Source organism: Nelumbo lutea, chromosome 1 (genome assembly GCF_056320005.1).
Source record: "Nelumbo lutea isolate HS-2025 chromosome 1, American lotus-T2T, whole genome shotgun sequence".
NCBI lineage: Eukaryota > Viridiplantae > Streptophyta > Magnoliopsida > Proteales > Nelumbonaceae > Nelumbo > Nelumbo lutea.
Window position 1 is genome coordinate 212,225,291 of NC_142684.1, and position 20,419 is coordinate 212,245,709.

General features: G+C 41.4%; 1 protein-coding gene across 13 annotated transcripts in view; it reads left to right on the forward strand.

Moving 5' to 3' along the window:
- Positions 1-20,419, forward strand: part of LOC148880830 (uncharacterized) — a 132,125-nt gene that overhangs the window by 11,973 nt on the left and 99,733 nt on the right. For all 13 annotated transcript variants that reach the window (XM_088962882.1, XM_088962880.1, XM_088962891.1 and 10 more), the window contains one exon: positions 1,546-1,587. In XM_088962882.1, coding sequence (XP_088819008.1) covers positions 1,546-1,587 — 42 coding nt within the window. The remainder of the gene's footprint in view (positions 1-1,545; positions 1,588-20,419) is intronic.

Here is a 20,419-nt window from a genome sequence, read left to right on the forward strand (position 1 = left end):
CACAAATCAGGGGTATTTTGGTCATTTACATTTATCTATCTAAGAGTGAAAGGTCTATTTTGTTTAAGTTTAAGTTTTGTGTCCCATCACTTATGAGGGACAATATGGTCTTTCTTGTAACTATGTTATTGGAGATAAATACAAGTGGGTCGGCTAGAGGTGGACTGATTTTTCCTAATCTGGCCGAACCCTTCTTCTTCTCTTCTTCTTTCTCTTCTTCTTCTTCTTCTTCTTCTCTTCTTCTTCTCTACTTTAACCTAGAATCAAATAGGGATTTCACAATTATGTTGTCCATTTACCTATATGCATTGTCTTTTGATGAAGTGCCTTTTAACATCAAGTTATAATATTATGTGTTTTTGCATGAAACCATGAGTCTTTTTTTTTAATAATAAAACCATGAGTCAGGGGTTGAATCTTAGTTTATATACCAAAGAGGGGGGGGGGTATACAAGAGATAGGGGAACACCATTTTCATCATGTTACTTGAGAGCTGTCGAGATTGTTTGGATGCAAGGGTATTCTTGTCATTTTCTTCTATTGTATTTGGGTTTTCTCTTGTATTTGGGCACCTATATGAGGGCTTACTTGTAATTTCTCTCAATAGTATAAAATTCCAAGTTTGAGAGAGTGAACAGTAACTTTCTCTTCTCCATTCGAACCTTTCTATATTCCCTTCTCTTCTCCTTTTCTCCTCGTTTTCTCTCAACAAAACCTAGATATTGTAACTAGAGCCATACCAATATACATCAACAACAACAGCAACTAATAATAATGACAGTAATAATAACAGTAACATTAATAATAATTGATAGTAATAAATGTAATTGTATTTTGTATTGTTAACATGCCTTACAAAATTACATATAAAATGGACAAAGTCCACTCAAACAATAGAGTTCCCAGACTGATATAAAAGAAATAATGGAGTTCTTATCACAAAGATGAAACTGCTAGTAAGCACTAAGGACTCATTAATTAGATCTATGAGGGGGGTGGGACTGGCTGTTACGAGGATTGCAATTGCATTTTGAACAGCATATTTGATACCTTGGGTTTTAATGTATCACTCTTTGGTTCCCCTGTCTTGTGTTTTAAGTTAAATGCTTGTGAACAAGTAGTGGTCAAATATAGGAGTTCCTCTAGAAGCTCCCCCCCCCCTCCACAAAAAAAAAAAAAGGAAAGAAAAAGACGAAAAAATCTCTGCTGGCAAAGGAATCTGCAAGATAGGTAGGTGACCTAGGGACCCATCTGAACGGTGTATTCACTTTGGATATTAAAGACCTAGCTTCTCAAATAAAAAAGAGTAGGGACCAAGGGTACTCACTATTCCTACACATGTTGTAATGTTTAATATATCATTCCACTTTAGGGGACTTAAGTTTAATCATTTCACTGATCATTGGGGTTCTATTTTGTGGGAAGGCAGCTTTGCTGGTTGATGTTGTTCTTTGTATTTTGCTTTTTCTTTGGCTTCTGTATTCTCCCTTGTACTTTTTCTGTCTTCTGGGGCACACCTCATTGTTTCTTTTGGTATGTTTGCAGCGTTTATATGATCAACTTCAGTGGAAGATTAGAACTTCTCATGTAAGCTTACATCTAATAACTGCCTATTCTTTTTCTAATTATACACTTAAAACACAGTTATAATAATTGAATGACTTTAGCCTCTTTAACAATTTGTATCCTTGTTTGTCTTTTCATTATTTGTCTTACTCTGTGGTCATTGTCAGGATCCTAGATGTTCGTATCATTGTAGTGCTTTTCAGATTAATATATTTCATATGCTAGTAAAACGATATCTGTTTTACTTGTGACAATTAAAAAAAAATAAATAAATAATTTGAAGAATGGAAAGATGTGGCATTTTAAAGGACAACGTTTTATTTGTCTTGTTACATATTAACACATCAAGAATCTAATCCAGCTTGCTTGTAACACTAACTAAAACACCATTAAAACTAACACCAGTTTTTTCCTGTGGTACCTTTTACATTGTTAAACGTCTATTAGTTATATGTTAAAAGTCTCTTAGTATACTCAGATTAGTACCGCAGGGGTACTGTTGTGATTTCTCCCTTTTATTTGTTTATGTCGCCCTAATATAAATACTAAAAGCTGGCGCTGCCAGCCTAACTTTTGGCTCTCAAATCTTTTTTCTCTTTTCTCTCTTCTCTTCTTCTCATCTTCTGGACAATATGGTATCAGAGCTGGACTCTTGGATCTGAAAGGAGATCGAGCATGCCTTCTTTTTCTGTCTTCTCTCTTCACCAGCTGCTGTTGGTTTTACTCCAGAGCACAGCATTGGACTGTTCTAGAGGTAGGTTCACGCCATTTAAATTTTTTTTTTCTGGTCGTGTACCTGACAGAACCTGTAATAGTTAACTGTTGTGAGGTGATCAGCACCTCTTCTTTCCTTTTTTGTGGGATCGGTTGATCCTTGTGATGATTTGTAGGTCGATGATGACCTGTATATGCTTTGACAGTAGTCCTATAGTATGTTTGTAGGTCAGGAGATGACCTTTATGTACTGTAACAGCAATAGACTTTTCTTCTTTGATGATTGAAGGGCAGTAGACTTTTCTTATTTGATGATTGAAGGGCAGTAGACTTTTCTTATTTGATGATTGAAGGGCTGTGTTTGAACTGAAAGGTTGTTGTCTCTAGTTTCCTGGTGCAAAGACAATTTTTTTAACAGTAATATAGTGTGTGAAGAGGGGAATTGTGTGGACTGGAGATAAAATTAAATAAACATTGACTTTCTGGGGTGTTGGATTGTACTGTTTTAGGGTTTTGTGACTACTTTGGGTGTGACCTGAAACAGTTATCATGAGTGGTGAAGATTCTGCCACATCTGGTGTTTCCTCGATGCAAAATGGACTGAGTGGGGGTATGGATTTATCTTTCCCTATGGCTGTCATACCTCTTGATGGTCTGAATTACTTGGAATGGTCGAAGGGGATCAGGTTGTACATTACTGAAGGGGAAATGTAGGATATATAAATGGGAGAATTAAAGAACCTAATTCTTGCAGTGCTGAATATGGTAGATAGAACTAGGAAAACAGCATGGTCATGTCTTGGCTTCTAGTCTTTATGCAACCTCAGGTGAGAAGAAATTTTATGTGGGCTGAAATGGCTTATGAGATTTGGGAACAAACAAAGTCAACCTATTCTGAATTGCGCCACTTTGCAAAGATCTATCAATTATAGGTGGAATAACCTACTTGCAAACAGGGGGAAAGGAGTCTATTTGTTTACTATTCAGACTTGACCTCCATCTGGAAGGAGTTAGATCACTATCAAAGTGTGGATTGGAAGTGTGATGAAGATGCAAAAGCATACAAGTCCCTTGTTTCCCAGCAGTGAGTATTTGCATTTCTCCATGGCTTGAACTCCGTGTATGAATCCATTAGAGTCCAGATCCTAGGCAGCAAGGATCTTCCATTTGTCCAGGAGGTATATGCATTAGTACAATCAGAGGAAAGTAAAAGAAATTTGATGAATAATTATGGGAGGATGTAGTTGTGTTGGCATCGAAAGGGAATATTGTTACAGGTGGGGGAAATCCCTTTAAGAAGGGGGACTTTCAAAAATGGGTGGACGAGAAAGACAAACTATGGTGCACCCACTGCCAGAAGTCTCGACGTACCTGTGATACATGCTGGGAACTTCATGGGAAGCCAAAATGGGCTCAGGAATTGAGTAAGAAACAAGGTCTAGATTTGAATAAGAAATTAGGACAGAAAGGTCCGAGAAAGTTCACTACGGCAAACATGGCTACTCAGGAGAATTAGCCCCCTACTACTACTGTAACTCAGATATACACCTCTGGTTCTGACCCTAGGGAGGATATCATTAATTCCTTTTGTGACCATTTAGAACTCTATGGTAGGGCAATTCGTTAGATGGATGCTCCTCCCTCAACCTCATTTGCGTCTAGATCAGGTAATTCTGCCACAACTTTCCATGTATGGTCTCATTCCCCTGATTGGTAACTCCACTTACTTTCAGGTAATTTTGGAGCGCCAAAACATGACTGATAAGTCCACTTACTTTCAAACCTATCATCTTCTCTTTGGAAGAGACAAGGTGAGACTTGCTGACGGGTCATACACTACCATATCTGGTCAAGGAACCATTTCTCATTTGGTCTTACCCTTTCTAATGTTTTAGATGTTCCAAAATTACCATAGCTGGATGGACTTTACATGCTAAAAAATAAGGCTGGTCTTACAGTCACAGAGTCTAAGAGTCAGGTTTATTTATTGGACAGTCGTCTTGGTCATTTATCTTTTGAGTCTTTGAAATTGGTATTCCCAGAGTTGTTTAAGTCGGTGTCCATGTTAGAGTTTACATGTCAAACGTGTCAATTGAGTAAACCTTGTAGAACTCATTTTTCTTCAAAGAATAATAAATCTGAATTTCCTTTCTATATTGTTAATTCTGATGTTTGGGGCCCTGTTACTTTACCATCTAAGAGTGGCTACAAGTATTTTATTACCTTTATTGATGATTACTCTAGATACACATGGGTGTATCCCATGTGAACTAGGGATAAAGTACAAAAAATTATCCAAACTTTCCAACGAATGATCTTCACCCAATTCAAACAGAAATTCCAATCCGATAATGCCAAAGAATACTTTCATAGTGATCTCACGGAGTTCTTTGCTTCACGTTGATCACTTCACCGTAGCTCATGTGCCCGAACACCCCAACAAAATGGTGTTGCTGAAAGAAAGAACCTGCATCTTCTTGAAGTGGCTAGGGTGTTACTGATTCATATGAATGTCCCAAAACTTTTTGGCTTGAGGTTGTACTTTGTGTTGCTTATCTCATTAATCATATGCCCTCTCATTGGTTAGAGTGCAAAGCCCCACATCAGCTCCGTTTTTCCAAAGCTCCTTTCCTTTCTATTCCTCCATGTGTGTTTGGTTGTCATTGCTTTGTTCAAAACTTGTCACCCACTCGTGGAAAATTAGATCCTTCTGGTATTCCTTGCATCTTCTTGGAGTACTCCACAATTCAGAAGGGGTACCAGTGCTTTGATCCAGCCTCTCGGAAATATTACATTTCTATGGATGTCTCTTTCTTTGAGAGTGAGCCTTTCTTCCCTATTTCTCCTTAGGGGGAGTGTAGGAATGAGGGAAAATAGGTTCAACTCCCTCATCTTCCTGATCCTCTTTCCTTCTGTGTTTACTTTCATCTTCACAAAGGCTAACCATGTTCAAGAGATGTGGAGCACCTAAAAGCTGTACCACCAATGCCATCAAATTCTCCAGGGGTGGATCCTACCCAACTAGGTACCTTGGTTCCCATTGATGTTTTTGACCCTATTGCTATTGATATCTCCATTGTTGACCTTGACCTTCCACTTGCTCACTGGAAAGGTGTTAGGTCTTGCACCACTAAACATCCCATTTCTCATTTTGTTTCCTATTAGGACATTTCACATTCCTTTCGGGCCTTTATTTCTTCCATTGACAATGTTCCTATCCCTAAGAATGTGGTAGAACCTCTGTTGGTGCCTGAATGGACAAATGCAATGAAGGAAGAAATTAATGCTTTACATAAAAATGGTACATGGGAATTGGTGGATCTTCCTGAGTAAATGGGTTTAGTGGCATAGTAGAGCCACTAAAACATATGGCTGATGGCATAGTAGAGCGGTATAAAGCTCGTTTTGTGGAAAAAGAGTTTACACAAGTGTATGGAGTGGATTATGCAGAAACCTTTGCACTAGTTGCTAAGATGAACTCCATTAGAGTCATTTTCTCTTTAGCCGTTAATCTTGATTGGGACCTTCATCAACTAGATATCATGAATGCATTTCTAAATGGTGATCTTGAAGAAGAAGTGTGCATGGTACAATCCCCTGGTTTCCAATCTCAAGGTGATGAACAGAAAGTGTGTAGGTTAAAAAAGTCATTATATGGCCTGAAACAATCACCAAGAGCCCGATTCAGCAGGTTTTATGTAGTTGTTCAACAAACAGGCAACAAATAGTGTCAATTTGATCACACATTGTTTGTGAAAAGAGGGGAAGGAAAAATTGCAGACCTGATAGTATATATTGATGATATGGTTATCACTAGTGATTGGAAAGATGAAATTCAAAAGTTGAAGGGATTTCTTGCTACTCAGTTTGAGGTGAAAGATCTAACTCCTTTAAGGTACTTCCTTGGAATTGAAGTTGCTTGTTCACAAAAGGGTATTCTTTATTTCCCAAAGAAAGCATGTTTTACATCTCCTCCAAGATTCATGAAAATTGGGAGTGAAACCTATTGATTCTCCCATTGATCCTAATCACAAATTAGGTGATTGTCAAGGTGAATTCATCAAGGATGTGAAACAATTTCAGAGGCTTGTAGGAAGATTTCTATATCTATCCATGGCTCAGTCAGACATTGCTTATTGAAGGGATAGGATATCCATCACATGGACGCCCAAAGATTGTGGAACAAGGGGGCGAATTTCAAAAATTTTTCTCTCCCTTCAACTGGGAATCGAATTCCCTATTTAGAAAATCATTCTTGAACCATAAACTGAACCAGATCTGAACCAAAAGGAGTAGGGAGGGATTATACCTGATACGGAGAAGCAATATCTCCCAATGGAGGTGTTCACGCCCAAGGAAGGATCCAAAATCTGCTCCCACTGAAGATGGCGCAGTGCAGGGTGGAGTAGAATCAGCAGTGTTCTTCCAAAAGAACTTGACCCTTCGCAAGAATCAACTGGATGGCTTGTGAATATAAAGATTGGTATCAAGATCGAATTTGATTTCTCCCAAGAATTGGAGATCGAACTGCTGGAGGCGGCAGCTGCAGGAAGGAGGCGGCAAGAGAGTATTCGTAGGGTACATAATTCTCTCTTCTTGTGATCTCAACTCTGAAGACAAGAGTGTGTTGGTTGCATGTCTAAAGGCTACCGCCCCCTCCTCCTTTTATAATCTTAAAGGGATCAACTCCTAATCCCATTAGGAGTTGCTAATCCAAATCATATTTGGATAAGAAGTCCTTTTAAGTGATAAAGGATAACCCTTATCTTATCTGCAGATCAGATCAGCCATCTCCTAATCTAATTAGGAGGCTTCCAAATCTAAATCTTATTTAGATCTTGGACTCTCTAAGTGTATAGGGTATGGGACCAATCCTATCAGCTGATCCATCTTAGAATTCACCCCTTGAATTGACTAATCAAATCCGCCTAGTTCGAAATGGGCTTATGGCCCATTTAAGGTTATGTATTCACTTGGCCTTCCAAACTGCTGCCCAGTTGGGTTTCCTTGTATGGCGTGAGACCCAAACATTGATCTACACATCAGCCACATGGGTTCAGCCCAGCCTTTGTTACAAAGCCTGGCCGAATACATTGTTATGGGCAGTGCACCCCCTGAAACCCATCACATGGGCTCTATGGGCCCAACACTTTCCCTAAGTGGTCCCTGGGCCAAGCCACCTTATAACACCTAGGGACTGTGGGCAGATGCAAGATTAGCCCATCAGGTATTATCCTCAATGGTCTTACACTTAATCTCTCAGCCCATAATGATCATACACTGCCCGACAAGAGAGGACCTCTCCCTCGGCTGCAAGGAACAGTGTTGCACTCTCTGCTTATATGGATCCCGAGAATTAAAACCTTTTGCAAACCTTTTAGAAACCATAATATATATACTTTTATATCTCATATAAATATATTTTGCAAAACAAATCTCAACGATTGAAATCGGCTACCGGTAGTCTTGGTTTCCATCAGTGAGAGTGCATCCCCGACCATTACCTTTGTCTGACAAAGGGGCTGATTTTGTCACTATGATCACCCACTTAGATGAATTCTCAGACTGTCCCAACATACCCAGGTTTTGACCCCCGCTAAGGATCTCACTGAATGGTATATCAAAGACGGCCCAATCCGACACCTAGTGCAGTATCATAATCAAGTCTAGGGGTCAGGTGTAACTTTCCAGTTTTGCCCATCAATCTCTAAGGTCCAAGGCAATACTGGAAATCTGGTCCAGTTCAAAGATTCAATTAATCCTACATTGTATGTGCCTAGGGTCTCACCCTGGCAGCTGAGATAGGCCACCCCAACCGACTTGGTGGCACCATAGTGTTAGCCTTGTCAGGATAGGTCTCCTCAGACCGACCCATTGGCTGTGAACATTCTAAACTAACACGAGTCTCATTAAGTGTCCAGTTTAAGGGTATTAAACAGAAACATACCAAGGGAACATGAATCAAATATGCACTTTTATTCATTTACAATAAACTCATAAAGTACATCATCTTGATTGAAGCTAAGGGCATACAAAACTGTCTAACACTTATGCAGTGGATGTTCTTAGTCAACTCATGCATGCCCCTAAGACCACCCATCTTGAAGCAGTTGAAAGAATCCTTGGATATTTTAAGAAATTTCTAGGTGCAGGTTTATTGTTCCAAAAGCACGAGCATTTGAAGGTTGAGGTGTATACCAATGTAGGTTGGGTAGGATCCTTGGGTGATTAGAAATCTACAAGCGGCTACTGTGCTTTTGTAGGAGGGAACCTAGTCACATGGAGAAGCAAAAAGCAGAATGTGATGGCTAGGTCCAGTGCTGAAGTTGAATATAGGGCAATGTCTCATGGAGTGGCTGAAATTATGTGGATAAAAATCTTGTTGAGTGCGTTGGGATTTGCAGTTGATGAACCTCTGACCTTATATTGTGAGAACAAACAGCCATAAACATTGTTGTTAATCCAATGCTGCATGATAGAACTAAACACATCAAAGTCGACAAACATTTTATCGGAGAAAAGGTTGTCAAAGGGGAAGTGTGTACCCCTTGTGTCAGTTCTGAAGACCAACTTGCAGACATCTTCACAAAGGGGTTACATCTTGAGGGAGAGTGTTTAAAGTCTGTTAGTATACTCAGATTAGAACCACAGAGGTACTGTTGTAATTTCTCCCTTTCTTTTATTTGTTTATGTCACCCTAATATAAATACCAAAAACTGGTGCCACTAGGCTATCTTTTGGCTCTCAAATCTTTTTTTCTTATCTTCTATCTTCTCTCCTCTCTTCCTTCTCTTCTTCTTCTCATCTTTTGGACAATATACATTAATGTGATTGTAGTTTGTGTTTCATTTGCTTCTAACAAAAATGGTTAATATTGTAGAAAATATAATTTTTCTGTTTACCATTATTTATTTAGCAAATGTAAACATATTCAGGTGAACATGATAAAGAGGTTTTACCATGATTACTCAGGATTTCAAGTTATAAAAGTACCACCACAAAGAAACTAATCTATTTAAGAAAACACAATTTACTAATACCAGATGCTATACATTCTATTTAAAATGACATGGTTTTAAATCATTCTATTGATAAACTAATCAACTTGTAGAGGATGTAGGTTTTCAAGACTGCTATTCAGTCTTGATCACTAAGAGATTTTAGGTTCAATGAGAAGAGAAAGTGAAGAAGATGTAGAAGAAAAAGTGATGGAAGAGCAATAGAACACTGATTTTGAGGAGAAGAACAGAATGTCAATCGTTCTGCCGCCGCCACTTTAAGTTAATGTATATAGGTTATGCTAGTTACATGAAAGGACATATTTGCCCTTGGTGTTTACATCATAACTGTGACTAGATAACAACCAATATAAAACTGAAACTAGAAATAACAAAACAACAAAATAACCACAGCTGTGACTAGATACATTCTACCCTACGGATAGAGTGGTACCACAGCTGTGGGGCCCACATCAATGTTCTCTACACTCCCCCTCAAGTTGGGAGTATATGTTCATCATACCCAACTTGGATAGATCCGCCTCTAGCTTCTTTCATGATACGGCTTTAGTAAGAATGTCGGCTAGTTGCATACTGGATGTGATGTAAGGGAGGCATACTTCTTGAGATGAGACCCTCTCTCGCACAAAATGGTGGTCAACTTCAATGTGTTTGGTTCTATCATGCTGTACTGGATTATGTGCTATATTAATGGCGGCTTGATTATCACAGTACAACATCAGGGGTTTCTCATACTCAATACCCAACTCCTCAAGTAGAGATCTTAGCCATAGGATTTCAGCCACTCCATTGGCCATGGACCTGTATTCTGCTTCAGCACTTGACCGGGAGACCACACTTTGTTTCTTATTTCTCCAGGAGACAAGGTTTCCTCCCACAAGGGCACAATATCCCGAGGTAGACCTTCTGTCATCAACACTCCCAGCCCAATCTGCATCAGTATAAACCTCCACCTTCATGTGATTGTTGTTCTTGAAAAGTATACCCCTACCTGGGCATCTCTTCAAGTAGGCTAAGATTCTTTCTGCCGCAAGAAGATGTGTGGTTCTAGGAGAATGCATGTACTGGCTGACAACACTAACTGCATAAGTAATATCTGGCCGAGTGAGGCAGAGATATAGGAGCTTTCCTACCAGTTGCTGGAACATAACTTTGTCTTCAAGATGCTCCCCACTCTCGGCACTAATCCTGTGATTCTGTTCAATTGGTGTATCTGCAGGCTTGACACCTAACTTTCCAGTTTCTGCCAACAGGTCTAGGACATATTTCCTCTGAGATATAAAGATCCCCTGTTTGGATCTAGCAACCTCAATACCCAAAAAATACCGAAGTACACCAAGGTCCTTCACATCAAATTCTTGGTGAAGAAGCTGTTTAAGAGACTCAATCTCATGGCTATCATTCCCTGTGACCATAATATCATCAACATATACTGCCAACAGTGTCAAAGAGGACTCCACCCTCTTGATGAATAGGGTATGATCTGACTGGGCCTGAACATATCCAAACTTCACAAGTGCTAGTCTGAATCTATCGAACCAAGCCCTAGGTGACTGTTTCAAACCATACAAAGCCTTGTTGAGCCGGCAGACCTTCTTACCTACTTCTGCATCATAGAATCCAAGAGGCAAACGCATGTAAACTTCTTCCTACAGATCTCCATTCAGAAAGGCATTTTTCACGTCCATTTGGTATAAAGGCCAAGTGTGACTTGCTGCAAGGGACAAGAGAACTCGAATAATAGTCATCTTGGCTACTGGTGCAAATGTCTCCAAATAATCTATGCCATAAGTCTGTGTAAACCCTCTTGCAACTAGCCGAGCTTTATACCTCTCAATAGATCCATCTGCATTATGCTTCACCGTAAATACCCATCTGCACCCAACTGGTTTCTTTCCTTTTGGCAAATCAACTACCTCCCAGGTGTTGTTCTTCAACGGAGCATCCATCTCAACTTGCATTGCATCTTTCCATTCAGGGACGGATAGGGCTTCTTGCACTGTTCTTGGAATAGGGACATTGGAAATGGAGCTAAGGTAGGACCTGTAGGTAGGAGAAAGGCGATCATAGGATAAAAAATGGGAAATACAGTGGGCTGTGGATGTGGTACAATGTCGTTTCCCTTTACGGACTGCAATTGGAAGGTCAAGATCATCTGTAGGGGAAGTCTCTATGGGCTCTGGGACTGAAGTATCTGGACCTGGAGCTGCAGATGAGATTGGAGCTGGTCTGGACTGCTGATGATCAGGATCAACCTGCTTGCACCGCCTGTGATAAACCCTCAACTCCTGATCCCTCTGACCACCCTCACCATTGCAGTTCTCATCACCCAATGGAATAGGTAAAGGAACTGCCCCACTCTCACTGCTCTCCCCCTGAAGACAAGAACTCAAACCCCCACTCTCACTACTCTCCCCCTGAGGGGCAACCCGAGGATAATAGGGTGTTCCCTCAAAGAAAGTGACATCCATGGAGACAAACTTCCTCCCGGAGACAGGATCATAACAGCAATAACCCTTTTGAGTTTGTGCATAACCAAGGAAGATGCATTTGGAGGCTTTGGGTTCGAACTTGGAGGGATGGGGTCCGAGAAGCTGAACAAAGCAAGTGCAACCGAATGTCTTAAGGGGAATAGAAAACAAGTCCTCACGTGGGTGTAGAAGCGAAAAAGGAGATCGCATATCAAGGACCCTGGAAGGGACCCGATTAATAAGGTATACCGCCGTGAGGATAGCGTCCCCCCAGAAACGAATAGGGACATTAGAAGTAAACATGAGGCTTCTAGCCACTTCCAAAATGTGCCTATTCTTCCTCTCGACAACTCCATTCTGCTGAGGTGTATGAGGGCAAGAGCTCTGGTGGATAACCCCATGATGAAGAAGATAAGATGTCAATGATTTAGCAAGGTATTCCTTTGCGTTATCAGATCGGAGAACTTTGATCTTGGCATCAAACTGGGTTAGGATCATTTGGTGAAAATTTTGGGTCAGGGAAGGTACCTCATCTCGTGAACGCATGAGATAAACCCAAGAAAAGCGGGTATGGTCATCAACAAATAACAAAAAATATCTGTACCCACCCATGGAAGGGATATGATAAGGCCCCCAAACGTCAGTATGCACAATATCAAAAAAATTATCACTCCTTTTATTACTCAATAAATAAGGCTTTCTACAATGCTTAGCAAACTCACAACCTTCACACTGTAGCTGAGACAACTCAATAGACTCAAATAAAGTAGGAAACAAACTCTGTAAAGATCAAAAAGACAAATGACCTAATCGGTTATGCCAAAGCATAACCGGACTCACACTCTTAGAAACAAAAGGCAACCTCTCTACTGACTCTCCTTGACGAAACCGCTCCCCGAGCAGATAGATCCCATTCGTCTCACGGCCAGTCCCAATCACCTTTTGCGTCTCCAAGTCCTGAAAAACACATCGGTTAGGGAAGAAAGTTACTGAGCAGTTCATATGCTTGGTAATACTACTGACTGAAAGAAGGTTAGTATCAAGCTTAGGAACATGCAAAACAGATGATAGGGAGATAGTATCTGAAAGCTTGATGTCACCCTTCCCAGAAATAGGAACCAAGGAGCCATCAGCAATAGATACCTTATCCCTACCAGAAGACAAATGGTAAGTAGTAAACAGTGAAGACAAGCTAGTCATGTGATCAGATGCACCTGAGTCTATTACCCAACAAGGTTCAGTAGTACCTGGAGCTGAGGCATGATAGGCTGAAGCTCGAGTACCTGAATGGGCGAAGGCAGATGTGACAGGGGCTGATGGAGGCTGCGATGGCTGATCAGAATTTCCAACCTCCTTTTCTAGCTGTATTAGGGCAGCCCGAACTGCAGCTAAGGTCTCCAAAGATGTTCCTTTTGTGCCAGATGAGGATGCTGAATCAATGTTCATGACTACATGAGCAGTGCCCTTCTTGTTTCTTAACTTCGCAGGAACCAAGTGGGGATGCAGTTTCCAACATGTCTCTTTTGTATGTTTGGGTTTCTTACAATGTTCACATACTACATCCTTCTTGTCTTCCTTCCTCCTGTCATTCTCTGAATCACCCCCTGATTTGGGTGTAGCCGCTACAAAGGCTGATATGGGTTGTATCATAACCTTCTGGTTTCTTCACTATGTACAAATGAGTAAGCCTGAGAGAGAGTCACATTGTCTCTAGTCAAAATCTGCTGCCTCACAATATCATATTCTGAGTTCAGTCCCGCCAGGAACTCAAGCACTCTGTTTGTCTCGATGTGCTTTCTATGGGTCTGAGCATCTTTGGGACTCTCCCACTCAAGAGTCTCTAAGTGATCAATCTCATGCCACAGGGACTTCAAGATAGAGAAGTAGACCGATACCGGTTTCTCTCCTTGTTTAAGGGTGTTCACTTCACATTTCAATTCATATGCTCTGGCAACATTAAGGGGTTGGGAGTAAGTTTCTTTCATAACGTCCCATATCTCCTTAGCTGTTTTTGCCCACAAATAATTCCGACTAATATGAGGCTGCATAGAATTACAAAGCCATGTCATAACCAAGTAGTTTTCTTGTATCCACTTGGTATATGTCGGGTCTCCCTTGGAAGGTTCTTTCATATCTCCCAGGAGGTACCCTAATTTACCTCTTCCACCAATAGCCATCATGGCTGATTGGGCCCATTCCAAATAGTTTGATCCATCAAACTTTACGGTCGTAATCTGACCACCCATCTCAGAAATACCACCATAATTGATGTTCCCAAGACTGCCTTCTGCCTGAATTTTAGACTCCATTTTTGTCAAGTCTCAAAACAGTACTTGAATCACCAATCACAATCAAAACAATATAGGCCTGATCTGTATTCTCAATGTATGTGCACAAAACCGAAGTAATTCTGATCTGAAACCAACTAGCCAACATAGCAGTAGCTGTCTGTAGATCTCTAACCCCCTTAGAACTCTGAGAACAGCTTTAAAACAAAACTGATATGCTAGGGAAAGTTAGGGTTTTAATCAGTCCTGAAAGGAAGCAATTCAGTCGCACAGTCCAAACTATATAGATGAGCTTTCAGTAGGGTTTTAATCAGTCCTGAGAGGAAGCAATTCAGTCACACAGTCCAAATTGTATAGATGAGCTTGCAGTAGGGTTAATAAGAAACCCTAGAATCTGATCGGATCTACCAATCAACTTAAGAGTAGCTCTAGGTAGATCATAGAGTTCAGTCAACCACTAGAGCTTGTTGCAGATCACTTTCAAACCCTAGAGTAGAAAGAAACACGGTTCGGTCCAGGGTTTGATGTAAAACCCTAGGAAATCGAAGAGAGAAAGAGCTAGAATGATTCAGCCTTCCCCTCCAGATAGGTCCAACCTATCTTCTCTGAAAGAACTTCTATTAAAAAATAACAACTTACAAGGAAAAAATAGTTCGCTGCCTTCTAGGGTTACCTGAACCCTAGTCTTCTCTGATCCTTCCTGACCACCAACACTCTGCAACCCTAGCAAGTTTCTAACAGCTGCTAGTACCTCTGGCGATCTCCAAGAATCAGTCTGCGAACTACTCCTTTTCAGCTTTCAGTCCTAGGAGATTCTCATGTGGTCGACTGGTATTAGGCTCACATGAAAAACCCTAACTTGGCTCTGATACCATGTAGGTTTTCAAGATTGCTATTCAGTCTTGATCACTAAGAGATTTTAGGTTCAATGAGAAGAGAAAGTGAAGAAGATGTAGAAGAAAGAGTGATGGAAGAGCAACAGAACACAGATTTTGAGGAGAAGAACAGAATGTCAATCGTTCTGCCGCCGCCACTTTAAGTTAATATATATAGGTTATGCTAGTTACATGAAAGGACATATCTGCCCTTGGTGTTTACATCATAACTGTGACTAGATAACAACCAATATAAAACTGAAACTAGAAATAACAAAACAACAAAATAACCACAGCTATGACTAGATACATTCTACCCTACGGACAGAGTGGTACCACAGCTGTGGGGCCCACATCAATGTTCTCTACAGAGGAGATGGGCCGAATGGCCCATAGGCTATCATTCTATGTTATGTTTATGTCTTTCATGGAAGACGGGATTGGATGAGATGTGAACGGCAGCTTGGTTATCACAGTATAGTTTCATGGGTTTGTCAATTGAGAAACCCATCTCCTGTAGTAAGTTCTTCAGCCATACTAGTTCACATGTGGTATGGGCCATAGCTCTGTACTCTGCTTCTGCACTACTTCTTGCCACCACTGTCTGATATAGAGCCAGCCCAGCCAGCATCTGTGTGTACCCTACTATCTCAAGAGTTCCTCCCTTTTGGTATAACAAACCACGACTTGGAGCACCCTTTAGGTACTTAACATTTCTCAGAACAGCTTCCCAGTGAGGAACCCGGGGATGTTGCATAAACTGACTCACCACTCTCATAGCAAATGATATATCTGGTTGGGTAATGGTCAGGTCGTTCAACTTTCCCACCAACCTTCTGTATCTTCTAGGATCATCAAACTCTTCACCTGCATCCACACTTAACTTGGCATTGAGTTCCATAGGAGTCTCTGCTGGTTTAGCACCTAACAACCCTGTTTCTTCAAGTAGATCAAGAACATATTTTCTTTGACATAGGTTGATCCCTTGTTTTGACCTCGCAACCTCTATTCCTAGGAAATACTTTAGCTTCCCTAGATCTTTTGTATTGAAGTGGTTCTGTAAGAATTTTTTCAGCCTGTCAATTCCATTGCTGTCACTTCCAGTTATGACAATATCATCCACATACATGACTAGCAAGATTTTCCCATCCTTTGAGTTATAGCTGAACACAGAATGATCAACCTGATACTGTTTCATCCCAAAGGCCTTCACCACTTCACTAAACCTGCCAAACCATGCACGTGGAGATTGTTTCAGTCCATAGATTGCCTTTTTTGAGCCTGCACACCTTACCAGCCTCCCCCTGAGCAACAAATCCTGGTGGTTGCTCCATATACACCTCCTCAACAAGATCACCATAAGGAAGGCATTTTTGATGTCAAGTTGTACAAGAGGCCAATCATACATAACAGCTAATGAGATCAACACTTGAACTAAACCAATTTTAGCCACAGGAGAGAATGTCTCCATATAGTTCACACCATATAACTGAGAATAGCCCTTGGCCACTAACCGTGTCTTCAATCGTTCCACACTGCCATCAGGAAGATGCTTCATTGTATAGACCCATTTACACCCAACAATGTACTTACTAGGAGGAAGGGTGGAGAGTTCCCACGTGTGATTATGTTGTAGAGCAGAGAGTTCTTCCATGGCTTGCCGCCACCTTGGGGAGGTAAGGGCTTCCTGTACAGTCTTGGGAATGAGAACCGATGAGAGTAATGATATAAACTTGCAGTGAGAAGCAGAAAGGTGAGTAGTGGAAACATAGTCTGAAATGGGATGAGAAGTACAAGTATGTTTACCTTTCTGCAAAGCAATAGGGAGATCAAGATCTGAGGGAGGAGCAGTAGCAGGATCTGTTGACAAGTGCTGAAGTGGAGGAGGGGCCGAAGCACTTCTACGGGTATACACTTGAGTAATTGGCAGCCTCCTGTAGTAACAGGCATATGATGTGCATCTGTAGTAGGAATGGGAGCTAAGGGAAGAGGGTCCACAACCGGTACAGGAAGAGGAACCACAGAGGGAGAAGAAGAGACCTTGACATCTGGGAAAAATGGAACTGATTCAAAGAAGGTGACATCAGAGCACACAAACGATTTATGAAATTTTGGGTTATAACACTTATACCCGTTCTGAGTCCTTGAGTAGCCAAGAAAAATACACTTCGTAGCTCGAGCATCTAGCTTGTCTACTCTAGGCCCAAAGTGTTGAACAAAACAAACACAGCAAAAGAATCATGGGGTGAGAGGAAATGGAGACAAAGTAGGAAACAACACGGAGAAAGGGGATTGACTTCCAAGGATTGACATGGGCATCCGATTTATCAGAAAACAGGATGTAAGAACAACATCACTCCAAAAATGCTTTGGGACATGCATACTGATCATCAAGGACCGAGCATTTTCAAGAAGATGTCTATTTTTCCGTTCAGCTACACCGTTTTGTTGCAGGGTGTAGGCGCAAGAAGTTTGATGAATTATTCCATGATGTTCTAGGTATTGCTGAAATGGTGAGGAGATGTATTCTTTGGCATTATCGGAGCGAAGTATTTTCATATGAACACCAAATTGAGTGCGTATTTCAGCATGAAATTTCTGAAAAATAGAGAACAATTCACTACGGTCTTTCATAAGATAGATCCATGTCATCCTTGAAAAGTCATAAACAAAGATTACAAAATACTTAAACCCATTGTATAACACCACTTTAACTGGACCCCATACATCAGAATGAACTAAAGCAAAAAACTTGAGACACGACTATCAATTCTTGGACTAAATGAGACTTGATGATGTTTTCCCAACTGACATGACTCACAATCTAATGATGAAATATGACTCAAGGAAGGAACTAGCAGCTTCAAAGCCTTGAGAGAGGGATGACCAAGTCTACAATGCCATTGGAGAGGAGTAAGAGACGACTGAAAAGCTATTGGGGGGCCACCACCATCAAGGTAATACAAACCACCTGCTTCATGCCCTCCACCAATCTTCTTCCTCGTCTTGAGATCCTGAAACACACAAGAAGAAGGATAGAATGTTACAGAACAATTAAGGGACTTGGTTAATCTGCTAACAGACATAAGGTTAAAAGGGAACTTAGGAACATATAAAACAGATGCTAAAGACAAGGAGGAGAGATCAACATCAAACACCACAAATAGGAGATGTAGAACCATTAGCAAGTATAACTGTCTGAGATGTGGAGGAGCGAGAAAGGGAAGAAAATACATCGAGTCCAGACATATGGCCCGAGGCTCCGGAATCAATGATCTAGGGTGAGGCTTTGGAAGCTAAGCAAGTCATACCTGGATGGGCAAGTGTAGCTGTGTTCTGCTGAGATGTTTGAAGGAACTGCTCATATACTGCCAGTGGTACACTCACCATTTCCCGCCCGGAAGCACAAGCGGGTGTGGAGGGGGTTGGGGCAGTTTGCTGGCTTTTAGTAATTGTGCTACTACTCTTAGATGTTGCATGGCTAGCCCAAGTGTTGGGTGGACCACACAAATCATAGCAGAAATTAACTATGTGCCCTTCTAAGCCACAATGTGTATATTTTCTCTGAGCATTACTCCTTCCTTTTCCACGGCCTCCCCTGACTCTCGGCCTCTAGTCCGGCCATTAGCCCGGTTAAACATGTGTCCACCACAGTTGCTTGGAGGGCCACTGCTGCCACCACCACTTCTACTTCCACGGCCACTCCCTTTAGTCACTACCAAACCAGATCTATCAGAGAAGGAAGAATGTTCCACCAGCTCAATGGATATCCTCTTAAGATGGGCAAAAACTTCTTCAAGTGAGGGGAGAATTGATCCCCCCAATATCTGTTCTCTGACAGGCTCATACTCAACCTTCAAGCCCACAAGAAACCTAGTCACATCAAGTTGTTCACCTTGCTGTTGTTGGATCTGGACATCTGATGTTAGAGGGTGATACACATTTAGCTCATTGCGGATGTTCCTCAAAATTGCATAATACTCTTCTAAGCTTTGACTTCCTTGCTTCAAATTGAAGTACTCTTGGTATAACTGATATACCCTAGTTGTGTTGTCTTGTCTAGAGTACAACTTTTTATCATGATCCCAGATCTCCTTGGCTGTACCTAGGAACATGAAGTTCACACCAATCTTTGGTTCCATGCTGTTCCAAAGCCATGTCATTATCTATGCATCATCTTGTTCCCAATCACTGAACCCGGGGGAATCAGAGGGAGGTTTCTCTGAAAGAATGGTAGGATCCATCTAATGGACGACAAGAAAGGTGCGGAATGGGGGCGAATTTCAAAAAAATTTCCTACCTTCTTCCAACTGGGAATCATATTCCCTAAATTTAGAATACATTATTCAAGGATCCTACTTGAACCATAAACAAATCAGATCTGAACCAAAAGGAAACAGGAAGGATTATACCTGATCCGGAGAAATAATATCTCCCAAAGTTGGTGTTCACGCCCAAAGAAGTAACCAAGATCCGCTCCTGCTGAAGATGACACAGCTGTGGATGGAACGGAACCAACAGGGTGCGTCCCACACACTGGATTCTTCACAAGAACCCTCTGGAAACCTTGAACACCGAATCCTAGTGTCTTTCTTGCAAGACTATTGTCAAGAACTGCTTTCTTGACTTCCTGTTGCTGCAAAGATCCAATCTTCCAACAGGTAGTGGCGGCGGCTGAAGGAGGAGAAGTCCAGGGACGAAGAGGGCAGAATTGTCTCTTCTCTCTGGAGTCTGTGAGAGATCAAATCTTAGATTGCAGGATGTGTTTTTGCTTGCTCAAACCCCTTAGTTCGAAATCTGATATTTCTGCTAGGGTTTTCTCCTCTTTCTTCTTGATTAAGAAACCTCCCAATATTTTGGGAGTTATCCCAATCCAAATCAGTATTTGGATAGAGGTTAATCTTAATCCTATCTGCAGATTAAGTTAGTTAACTCCTGATCTTATCAGGAGGTTACCAGATTCAAATCTAATTTGAATTTGGTCTCTTAGAGTGGATAAGGTCAAAGACCCAATCCTTTTACTAACACTAATCTCAGATTCGCCCCATGAACTGGTGATCATATCAGCCCAGTTCGAAATGGGCTTTTGGCCCATTAAGTGTTCAGTGTTTAACTAGTTTCCAACCTGCTGCCCAGTTGGGCTTCTTTGTATGGCGTGGGACCCAAGCATTGATCTACACACCAGCCACATGGGTTCGGCCCAGCCTTTATTACAAGGCCTAGCCGAATTCACTGAAAGACTCAGTGACCCCCTTGAGCCCATCACATGGACCCTATGGGCCCAACACTTACATTAAGTGGCCCCTGGGCCAAGCCATCTTATAAAAACCCAGGGACTATGGGCAGGTGCAAGATTAGCCCATCAGGTATTATCCTAAATGGTCTTACACCTAACCTCTCAGCCCTTAATGGTCAAGCACTGCCCGACAAGAGAAGACCTCTCTCTCGGCTGCAAGGAACAGTGCCGCACTCTCTACTCACATGGA